The sequence below is a fragment of the Clupea harengus genome, chromosome 2 (genome assembly GCF_900700415.2).
Source record: "Clupea harengus chromosome 2, Ch_v2.0.2, whole genome shotgun sequence".
NCBI lineage: Eukaryota > Metazoa > Chordata > Actinopteri > Clupeiformes > Clupeidae > Clupea > Clupea harengus.
In genome coordinates this window covers 10681876-10694044 of record NC_045153.1, presented here as the reverse complement: position 1 = coordinate 10694044, position 12169 = coordinate 10681876, and the positions used below count along the sequence as shown (strand labels likewise).

At 40.0% G+C, this 12169-nt stretch overlaps 1 protein-coding gene and 1 long non-coding RNA gene across 4 annotated transcripts in view; both read left to right on the top strand.

Annotated features, from left to right (window-relative positions):
* The window catches only part of LOC105889839 (SLAM family member 5-like), an 8193-nt gene extending 6959 nt beyond the window's left edge, over positions 1 to 1234 (top strand). For all 3 annotated transcript variants that reach the window (XM_031582395.1, XM_031582402.1, XM_031582388.1), the window contains one exon: positions 26 to 1234. In XM_031582395.1, coding sequence (XP_031438255.1) covers positions 26 to 291 — 266 coding nt within the window. In that variant the 3' untranslated portion in view covers positions 292 to 1234. The remainder of the gene's footprint in view (positions 1 to 25) is intronic.
* Positions 1235 to 9680: 8446 nt separating this feature from the next.
* LOC122133479 lies at positions 9681 to 11029 on the top strand. Its single transcript, XR_006152798.1, has 2 exons — positions 9681 to 9788; positions 9831 to 11029. It is a non-coding gene; the product is annotated as an uncharacterized LOC122133479 (long non-coding RNA).
* Positions 11030 to 12169: the final 1140 nt, after the last annotated feature.

The window sequence follows — 12169 nt, the reverse complement described above, 5'->3', positions numbered from 1 at the left end:
TGTTAATATCCCTTTCCTTGAGCAGGGCCAGTTTCAAAGCCTGCAATCACCATGGACTGCATCAATGATAGCAACTGCACCCTGACCTGCAAGGGAAAGAAAGATGGACTCACAACGTACACCTGGGCTAATGGCATTGAAAAGTGGCCTGGACCTGAACTGACTGTGGAGAGGATAGACCATGATGTGGTCTACACCTGTAACTTCAGTAATCCAGTGAGCTGGGCATCCAGCCAAGGGACAGTCAAAAAATATTTACCGCCTCCACCAGATCCAGGTCAGAAAAAGTGAAGAGAGGATGTGTATGTGTGTGCGCCGATCCTTTTCATCTTGTTTGCCAAAAATGTATTTTCTTTACTTTGCATGCTCTACAGAACTCAATCATTATACCAATGCCTTCCATACACTAAAAACGGATACCTCTATAATTTATCACATGCAATACAGAATTTAGCATGTGTTATGTAAGCATAGTTGAGAATCTAAAGTCATGTGAAATGATCTAATTAATGTAGTATGCAAAACAGAACAGAGGTGTGATAGTAATGCATGATCTATCAAATGATGAACTTCAAACTACACAGAATCATTCATGCACTGAGCGTAATGCCATCTGCATGTCAAACGCATGTCTATGGTACAGCGCCACCATCTAGAAAAAGGAAGATAGGGCTTCCAATGTCTCAGACTCATAAACTTTGCCACACACATCAGATGTGTATTGTTTGATTACAGAATGTCACGGTTTGCGGACGGCGGGTGCAAGGGCTCTTCATTGCAGCTACATTTAAACTTGTGAAGTTATACTTAACTAAGTAGCATTTTAAAGACTTAAAAAATTTCCATTGAGATGAAAACTGATACAAGTTTTGGCTAACCTTTATATATGAAAGTGTTATTAAAAACCATTATATTATACTTCCCTTTTGATTAGTACAATATATTAAAATATGTTTAGGTTTTGTGGTTATGTGTAGGATTAAGGTTGTTAACATGAAATATGCATTCACACAAGAAGTTTAACATAGCAAAGTACCTTGTAATAAGGTCATCTAAACCAGCAGTAAGGTGCTTGTCCTATATTGACATCCTCTGACCGCACTAAGTGTATATTTAGAATGAAACTCAACCACTACTGTCAGAAGAAGAGATGACTGTGGCAGTCACTCTACTGTGCCTGCTTTCATCATCTGTGTCCAAACTGCATGAATTTGTCAACCTTGCTTGAAAAGCACATTTCTGTAATAATGTAATCTCTAATGCGTGTGTGTGTGTTTGGTAATATCCCTTTCCTTGAGCAGGGCCAGTTTCAAAGCCTGAAATCACCATGGCCTGCATTGATACCATTTGCACCCTGACCTGCGAGGGAAAGGAAGATAAATTCACAAAGTACACCTGGGCTAATGGCATTGAAGAGTGGTCTGGATCTGAACTGACTGTGGAGAGGAGAGACCATGATGTGGTCTACACCTGTAACATCAGTAATCCAGTGAGCTGGGCATCCAGCCAAGGGACAGTCAAAAAATATTTACCGCCTCCACCGCCTCCACCGCCTCGATCAGGTCAGAAAAAGTGAAGAGAGGATGTGTATTTGTGTACGCCGATCCTTTTCATCATGTTTGCCAAAAATGTCTTTTCTTTACTTTGCAGGACCTGGTCCAGTTATTCGAGTTGTGGTGGTGGTGGTGTTACTTTTAATTGCAGCGTCAACTATAGGTGGACTTTGGGTGTTAAAAAGGAAAGGTATGTATCCATAAAATGTTTTGAGACTGATCGTGGGGATTTAAGAAAGTTCGATTCTAACCCCAGTATCAGCTTGCTCATATACAGTGTATATATACTATATATATACAATTCATTATTACACTATATATTACAATTAATTCTTACATTTCAACATCACCATTCTTTAACATTCATGAGTATGACCTCTTGGTTATTAAGCTAATTTGTCTTAGAGGAATGGCAAAGGGTTTTAAGATATTGTTCTAAGTTCTTGACAGTGCCTCATCAAAGAGCCTCAAGCAACAATAATGATGTAGTCACCAGATCTTGTCAGCTGTCAAGTATGCATAGGCAATACTGATGTTTTCTCTATTGGATTGACACCATGTAATAGTGAACTATATTTTCAGGAAAAAGTTGGAGTGATCTGAGGACAATGACATGCCGGGACCGATGCAGGTTATTTATACCTTGCATTAAGGGTAATTGAAAATAATTGCACTATTTAATACATCTGTATTATATTTCCAGTGAAGTGAATGTGTTTTAGGTATAGGAACCCATTGACTACATTGGTCCCGTTGTCACAAAGTGTAACCAAGCAACTGATGCCGGAAGACTTCAGCAGCTCCCGGTTGAAAAACAGTCTGGTGGCTGAAACGTTATTAAACATAAATATATAGGGACCAGAATGTGAATGACCAGTTCAGTTTTACCCAGAGAGCCATGCAATACTGCTGCACTCGTATTTAGGATATTGTACATGTTAGGGGTGGGAATCTCTTGGCACCTCACGATTCGATTCGATTCTGATTCAGAGGTCAACGATTCGATTCTAAACCGATTCTCGATTCTAAACCGATTATCGATTATCAATTCTAAACCGATAAAACGATTATCGATGCATCTCGATTTTTAAAACATTTGAGTTTGCTACTCAGAGTCTCAAATCGCTTCCTACTTTGTGTTTGATAATTAAAGAAAATCAACAGATTCATTTTTTTATTAGAGAAAAAGTGTGTCCTTGTCACAATCATGACTTTCTATGAACAATGCAATAATCGATGCAGCTTGCAGCAAAATGAAAAAAAAAAAAAAACATTTTATTAAAAAATCGATTATGAACTTTTCTGAATCGAGACAGAATCGTTCTAGAGAGAATCGAGAGAAATCGAAAAATCGATTTTTCCCCCACCCCTAGTACATGTGTAGTGTGCAGAGTCTTGTATGATATGTTACAAACAAGCACAACTGTTAAAAATTGTTATACAACGATAAGCCTGATATTGTGTTTCCATTTAATTATTTCTTATACATTTTGAACTCAAAAGGGTGACATTTGGCATTTGACCCTACATGATATCCGTATAGTGTATCTGAGACAACGACAATGATTTGTTACTCAATTAGATTATCATGACACATTTCAAAAAAAAGAATGACATTTGGCATTTGATCCTACATGATATCCGTATAGTGTATCTGAGACAATGATTATTTGTTACTCAAGGTTATCATGACACATTTCACAAAAAAGAATGTCCTACGGCTGAGATTGTATTCAACAGAGATAATGATATGTAGGAAATTAATATTAACAACGGGCTCAAGCTTACCAAGAGGGCCACCCAATACTGTTGCATTCATACGTAGAATGTTCTGTGTATGTACATTGCTTCTAATCAGTATTTTACATGTTACATACATGTGTTTGGCACTAGGGCTAGGCTATATACGTAACTGCTATTGTCAGAAGTGATGTTCAGATCAGTTGTTTGTATGTCATCAGAGCGCAAGAAGCATGGAGATGAGGAAAAACAAGAAATGACAAACACTGGTATGTAAGACAACAAAGGAACCTGAATATTTACATAGTAATAATATCGCAAATCCATGGTATAAGTTATTTAATCCTGATTGGTTGTTTAAGGCTATGGCTAGCAGATCTGATGCTTTTAGTGAAATGCTGTCACTATTTAACCACAGTATAGTATTGTGCAGGCTAACCAGATGCCTATGAAATACAGTTGGAATGAATAACATAGATGAGTTACTGTTCAGAGACATGGTTTGTCTGCTTGTAAATTACGCAAGTCATTTCTGTATTATACCTTCTGATTAACCTTAGCTGACCATAATGATGGAGAGGGTCCGTATTTTTCCAGTAGCTGCCCATGCATTAAGTAGCTTAACGAGTAACTAAATTCAATGCAATTTATTTTTTATTTCATTTTATTTTATTTTTATATAGCGCCAAAACAATAAAATTGTCTCAAGGCGCTTTACAGAGCCCAGTGCCAGTAGCCGATGTACAGTTTTGCTTCACCCGTTGAAAGAAACTTTGATAAAACTGAGAGAAAGAGAGGGCTCTTAGCTCTGCTACTAGACTCACAGTGGGTCTATAGTTTCTATATCATTCACGAATATTAACAATGGGCTCAAGCTTACCAAGAGGGCCACCCAATACTGTCACCTTCATACATGGAATGTTCTGTGTGTTTCTAATCAGTACTATGTGCAGTTTTTTAATTAAGATTTTATCATACAGATTCTGCTGATTCCTCTGAATACCTTTATCAATATGATCATGTTGTTAATGTGTAACCATGACATTGGTGTCTCCCAGTGACTCCCCCGGTGCCTTCAGGAGAACATAAGAGCCCTGAAGCTGTTCCACTGATGCCGAGTGTAACTGGTAAATAATTATGTGAAAATGTAGCTCTATTCCACTACCACCCTAAGAGGAACTATATTTTGATATTGCCATACAGCTCATTTCAATTAATTTGTTCATGTATTGTGAACTTTCAATAACAGCCAAGTCTCCAATAATCACCAGCCTTTTATATCCACTGGGTCAAATGTTCTGATCAGTCAAATGAATGCCAGTCTAAGCATGGTGGCATTCCTAATTCAGAGCAACCACTGTTTCAGCCAAGGATAATTGGTATTTATATTGGTGAACTGAGATTGTGATCATGTTTTGGCAGATGACAATAAGCCCCCTGAAGCTAACACAGATGCAGTGCATGAAGAGGAACTAACAGAAAATGATCCGGGGTCCACAGCTGATGGAGGTGGGAACTACTTAACACTGTTGCATTGGCATTCAGAATGGTTTACGTGTGTGCTGTTTCAGTTTTAGTAGTATATGCAGCATTCAATCAATATCTCATCATACTGTATAGATGTTCTACACACAGACCATTTGATTCTTGTCAAGAGCTAAAGATTATTTTGGTGTTCAGCACCAGGCTACATAACTGCTTTTGTCAGAAGTGATGTTCAGATCAGTTGTTTGTGTGTCATCAGAGCACAAGGAGCGTGATGGAATTGAGGATAACACTGGTATGTAAGACAACAAAGGAACCTGAATATTTACATAGCAGTAGAGCAATGGAGCCATTATATTTCTAATATTGTCATACAGCTCAATTCAATTCATTTCTAAACTTTCATTAACGGCCAAGTCTCCAATAATTGCCAGCCTTTTATATCCACTGGGTCAAATGTTCTAATCAGTCAAATGAATGCCAGTCCGAGCATGGTGGCATTCCTAATTCACAGCAACCACTGTTTCAGCCGAGGACAACTGGTATTTATATTGGTGAACTGATATTGTGATAATGTTTTGGCAGAAGACAAAAAGCAGCCTGAAGCTAACACAGATCCACTGCATGAAGAGAATCTAGCAGAATCTTTTGTGGCACCCACAGCTGATGGAGGTGGGAACTATTTAACACTGTTGCATTGGCATTTAGAATGGTTTACATGTTTACTGTTTCAGTTTTAGTGGTATATGCAGCATTCAATCAATATATCATCATACTGTATAGATGTTCTACACACAGACCATTTGATTCTTGTTAATACCTTAAGATTATTTTGGTGTTCGGCACCAGGCTACATAGCTGCTATTGTCAGAAGTGATGTTCAGATCAGTTGTTTGTATGTCATCAGAGCGCATGGAGCCTGATGGAATTGAGGATAGTCCAGGAATGCCAAACCCTGGTATGTAAGACAACAAAGGAACCTGAATATTTACATAGCAGTAGAGCAATGGAGCCACTATATTTCTAATATTGTCATACAGCTCAATTCAATTAATTTCTTCATCTATTGTAAACTTTCAATAATGGCCAAGTCTCCAATAATCAGCAGCCTTACCACTGGGTCAAATGTTCTAATCAGTCAAATGAATGCTAGTCTGAGCATGGTGGCATTCCTAATTCACAGCAACCACTGATGCAGCCAAGGCAAACTGGTGAACAATTATAAATATTTATATAACAAATGCACTTGTACTGTTTTTATATGCAATTCCTTTATCGTAAATCTTGAACTCAAAGCGCAACATTTGGTATTTGACCCTATATGTTTGTATGGTGCACCTATGATGGTGATCCATAGCTCATTCATATTATTATCATTCCACATAGCAGCACAGCCCATATTCATATCATATACATGTCGTATTCAAATCCTACTGAACTGAGATTGTGATAATGTTTTGGCAGATGACAATAAGCCCCCTGAAGCTAACACAGATCCAGTGCATGAAGGGAAACTAAAAGCAAATGGTCCGGGGTCCACAGCTGATGAAGGTGGGAACTACTTAACACTGTTGCATTGGCATTCAGAATGGTTTACGTGTGCACTGTTTCAGCTTCAGTGGTATATGCAGCGTTCAATCAATATATCATCATACTGTAGATTTTCTACCCACAGACCATTTGATTCTTGTCAATACCTTAAGATTATTTTGGTGTTCAGCACCAGGCTACATAGCTGCTATTGTCAGAAGTGATGTTCAGATCAGTTGTCACAAGGAGCACAAGGAGCCTGATGGAGGTGAGGAAAGTCAACAGCTGACAACAAAGGAACCTGAATATTTAAATAGTTAGAGGGGACTATCGATTAAAAATGTACCACCAGCAAATATGGTTCAGTCGTGTGTTGAACACATCTTTCAAAGTGATTATACTAGCTTACAGTGCTGATTTCAGAATGTATTTGCTATCTGTGGGGTGTGGCCATAGGTGTACAGCACCCACAGCACCCACTGAAGCTCCACTAGTGGTTCCACTGTTTGTAAATCCCAATTAGGGATGAAAAGTGTTCTCACAACAACCGCAATGTCAGCTTAAGTAAACACATCGATTACCAAAGGCTTTTTATAGCCACAATCTGGCGAATCAAAATAAATCATATCTTTTAGGCGCTAGAGCTAGAATGCTAACAGGCCGTTTACATGCCAGCTAAGCTACGGAAGCAAAATTCTATATCCGTTTCTGTTGGAGGCAGGCGATTGTAACTGTACGTTCAGACATATCATATAACCAGGCGGAATTCTCCAGGTGAACATTAGTTCAAGTTCAAGTTCAAGTTTATTATCATATACTCATAAACAGCATTTATCAGTAATGGAATTCTTTGTGCTCAATGTCCGTTCAACTTAGAGAATAAATAAATGAAATACTGGAGACTAGGGTCAGAAATGATCCGCTTGGCCTTTCTCCTGCAGCGCTGGCTGTAAAGGTCCTGAATGGATGGTAATGCAGTTCTTGTAATACGCTGTGCAGATTTGACCACTCTTTGTAGTGTCTTCCTGTCCTGGGCAAGGCTGTTGCCAAACCATGTTGTAATGCCACCAGTCAGTATGTCAGTCCATGTCAGTCCATGCCAAATTTCCACAGTCGCCGCAGAAAAAAAAGCCTCTGTTTCGCTGTCCTTGTAACCACACCAATATGGTGTGTCCAGCTCAGATCCTCGCTGATGTTGATACCAAGAAATCTGAAACTTTTGACTCTCTCCACAGCTGTGCCCCCGATGTGAATGGGTGCATGTTCTCCCTGCAGCCGCTTGTAGTCCACTATCAACTCCTTGGTTTTTGCTACATTAAGCAGCAGGCTGTTATCCTGACACCAGGATGTCATTGTTGCCACCTCTGCTCTGTAGGCAGACTCATCACCATTCTTGATGCAGCCGATAATGGTGGTGTCATCAGCAAACTTAATGATGGTGTTGGAGCTGTTAGTGGCTGCATAATCATAGGTGAACAGGGAGTACAACAGTGGGCTTAACACACAACCCTATGGGGCACCAGTGCTGAGTGTTAGACTAGTTGAGGTGATGTTACCTAGCCGTACTGCCTGTGGCCTGTCTGTCAGGAAGTTCAATATCCAGCTGCACATGGAGGGACTGATGTTCAGGTCCTGTAGTTTCATGATGAGCCTGGATGGTACTATGGTGTTGAAGGCGGAGCTGAAGTCGATGAAGAGCATCCGCAGGTACGTGTTGTCCTGATCCAGGTGAGAGAGAGCAGTGTTCAAGGCCAAAGCTACAGCATCATCTGTAGACCTGTTCGGCCTATATGCAAACTGGAGTGGGTCTAATGCAGGTGACAGGCAGGATGTAATGTGGTCTTTGACTAACCTCTCAAAGCATTTCATCACAACAGAGGTGAGTGCGACAGGGCGGTAATCATTGAGACAGCTCACTGATGGTTTCTTTGGGACTGGGATGATGGTGGCCCTCTTGAAGCTATTGGGGACGACAGACTGGGACAGGGAGAGGTTAAAGATGTCAGCGAACACCTCTGCCAGTTCAGGAGCACAGGCCTTGAGAACACGGCCAGGGATGTTGTCAGGTCCTGGAGCTTTATGCACATTCACTCTCCTGAATGACTTGCACACATCAGTCACAGATACCTGAAGAGGGCAGATGTCTTGCTCCAGCAGTACCTCTGACCTGGTGTGAGACTCAAATCGAGCATAAAAGGTGTTCAGCTCTTCTGCAAGAGAAACAGAGACCTCTGCTTGATGGCTCTTTCCTTTATAATCTGTGATTATAAAGGAACTACATTAACTACAAACACCAAATTAATATTGGTGATACAGTTTAGCCGTCATGTCATATAGTTCACTGTGCTCTGAGTCGAACATCATACGTGTCTCCAATGCTACCTTCTCCTTTTTTGGATACATATGGTATATTTTCTACTGAAAAAGACACCCTGAGCTGCAGAAAAGAAATGCCAGTACATATTTGAAAACACTGTACCAAACAATGGACAGAGGAAGTAATCCGTCTCCCAAGGGAGTGGTAATGATATTTCATATGTTGTATCAAGTGATTCAGCTTCAATGTCCCAGTTCATCTTTGGTAAATTGTATGTAGGATATAATGACCATGAAGAAAAAAACATTGTTTCATAAAGTTTGTTATGGCTTCTTGTTGCAGAGCCCACTTTTCTGGATGTGCGCCTCTGAGCAGGAATGAGCTGAAGAGGAGGAACCTGACAAAGCCATTTTGAGAAGCAGTATGACATCTGTGGACGTGTATGCTGTATATTATGTGAGAGACTCTTATTGAACAGTAGAGGTGCCTTATGCTTCTTTCTGTCAGTGAGTAACCACCATATACATGCAGATGCAGACATGTAAAGTTGGAGTCTAGAGTCCACATTTCATTCAATACCTTCATAATTGATGTATAACGATAGCATAATAATAGTAACATTGAAAACCATAACATATTTGTAAAAGTTTTAGTATTGCAAGTGTGCTGTGTGAGTGAGACAGCAGTTGGCCAAGTGAATGTCCTCTTTTCCTCTTTTATGAGAAGAGGTATTTAGTTTTATACATACTTTGTGAGAAGAGATATTTGTTTTATACTTTTATACTTACGTTTTTTTTTATCATTATGTATGACTGGAGTGTGTTTACATTTGAGGCGTAAAATGAGTCCCGCCATTTATTGTAACAGTCAAGAATATTTATTTATTTATTTTCTAATGCACCTCTGTCTGGTGACGTTTGTGTGAGCTGATGGGCATTGCTTGCCTCCTGACCCCCCTCACTCTCCCATGCCCCTCTCCCTTCTCCTGGGCACAGGTCATTCTGGGGTCATGCCCCTCTCCCTTCTCATGGGCACAGGTCATTCAGGGGTCATGCCCCACTCCCTTCTCCTGGGCACAGGTCATTCTGGGGTCATGCCCCACTCCCTTCTCCTGGGCACAGGTCATTCTGGGGTCATGCCCCTCTCCCTTCTCCTGGGCACAGGTCATTCAGGGGTCATGCCCCTCTTCCTTCTCCTGGGCACAGGTCATTCTGGGGTCACACCTGGCCACATTTTAGGGGTGAAATCTATTTAGTGAGTAGAGGGCGTCAGTACATTGGGGGTTGATATCATTTTGCTGGCTTAGCTTAATCATTGCGTAATCATGTTAGAAAACATCTTTGAATTTGCAATGCGTGAATTGTTTGAATGCCTGTAAGTGGCTCCTTTGTGAACTCAGATACAGTAAATCCTTGTAGTAAATTCTAAAAGAGAAATAACATTATTAACTATCACTCCGTTAATATCTAGCCACGACTGAAACAGGGGTGGTGAATAAATAACTGGAGTTAGATTGGTCAAGAGATAGTTTCAACCATCCAAGCAGTCTCACCTGGGCACCGGATAAGACAGTCATACATTGAACCTTTGGCCGTTAGTCTGGTCTCCACACCTGGGGCGTTAGTCTGGTCTCCGCACCTGGGCCGTTAGTCTGGTCTCCACACCTGGGCCAACAGCGGCTCCCTCCACAATATATACAGGCCGAGAGCAAGTGACTTTTAGTGACAATTTTTTAATATATAAATTACTATATTACTGTTGGTCAGCAAGTCTTGTCTGAGGCATGGGAAGATATTTGAATGGGTTACTCACAGTAGACAACAGATCTGTGTAGTTTAGGTAGACTACATGAAAGTACATCAATGATACCTACAGTAGGATGCAAGTTAGATGATCAGTTTATACTGGAAAAAGGTGCCCCTTTGCTGATGTTGTTTATTTGATGCTCTATTTTTGTATGCTAAAGACACCTATTCTCACACAAATACTGCCATTATGCCATTAAGCATGAGCTCTGTATTTCTATGTGTATTTGCCAGGCAGCTCCCCCATGCCCTATATTTTGTCTTCATTTAAAGTCTGTGCTATCATAGTTAAAATATGCATAGGTGGAACACACATTATGTCAGAGCTCCAATGCAGGAATCATGTAAAGACCTTTAGGTATTGATACAGAAGCGTCACAATCATCCATGGTATCTCCTTCCTCTGTTTTGAAGTGTATTACTGTTTTTTTTTAAAATATATTTTACTCAGGCATCTGATGTGGTTTGTCGTTTTTTCACTATTCTCTTCAGGGAGATATGAAGTGTATTAGATTGAAAGGATACATTTGAGAATAGAAATGATTGGCAGATTTGCAATTGTCTGTTATGTTAATAAAGCTTTTTTTTCAGTACATCTATTTCATCTTTTGTTGGTCTATTCAATTTTAAAAGCCATCACAGACTACTGAATGGTCCAAATTTACCCAACAACACAACAGCAAACTTTAATTTATATAGTCTCTGTCTTACACAATGTTAGGTGAAAATTCACTCAAGTTACCTCAGGCCTCCGGAGTTGCATATAAGTATATTTATTCAACAACAACAAGCTCGTCGGGCTCACTCATGTCTTGGCAGACAAGAGAGAGGCACGGGCCCACTCTCAGAGAGAGAGAGAGAGAGCGTGCCCGGACTCACTCCCAGACTGCAGCAGAAAAGAGAGAAGCAAAATTAAACACATCACACAAGGTTTTTAGAAAGAAGTTAGCGTCCTCTGACACCAAAACACACAGAGGTCATCGTACTAAGCTTTTTGCAACGTAATGCATCAGCAAGGCAGAAACTACTAGTTCTTCTTATCAGCCCTTGCTTACACACACACACACACACACACACACACATAGAAAGTACACTTTTAAGCACATACATGGAGTTAGAAACGTCCGCACTTAAGAACAGAGACAGAAACGTCATGTTTAACACGTATACATACTTCAAAGTAAAGTCAGAGTTTCACATTTCCTTATCATTCTTCACTTTTTATCTGTTTCAATGGATATTTCAAAATCATTACTCTTAGCTTCTTCACATGGATTCTTCAGAACAGAGATCATTACTGAGCATCACTCCATATCATCATAAGTCAGTCACTTAAAATGTCATCATATTTCTCATCACACACTTGTATACTTTGCATTTGTAGGCTAACATAGTGGGCGTCAACTGTGTTCACTATCATAGTAGTCACCATTTTTCGAATGCAGGGTATCACATAACATGTGCAGATTGCCAATAAACACAGGACAAGTAACACAATTTCTACACAAGACATTAAGATGTTTTTCCATGAAGAAAACATTCTAGACAAGGCACTAAACCAGTCCTGAGCATCAGCTCCTTCTTGTATTTAGTATGACAACATCTGATCACGATAGTTCCTCCCCAATCACTTGCAATGGTTTTACACTGGGCCTCATTTATAAAATGTACTTACGCACATATTTGATCATAGAGTGTTCGTGCGATCAAATCCACGTCTAAGTACAGATTTATAAAAA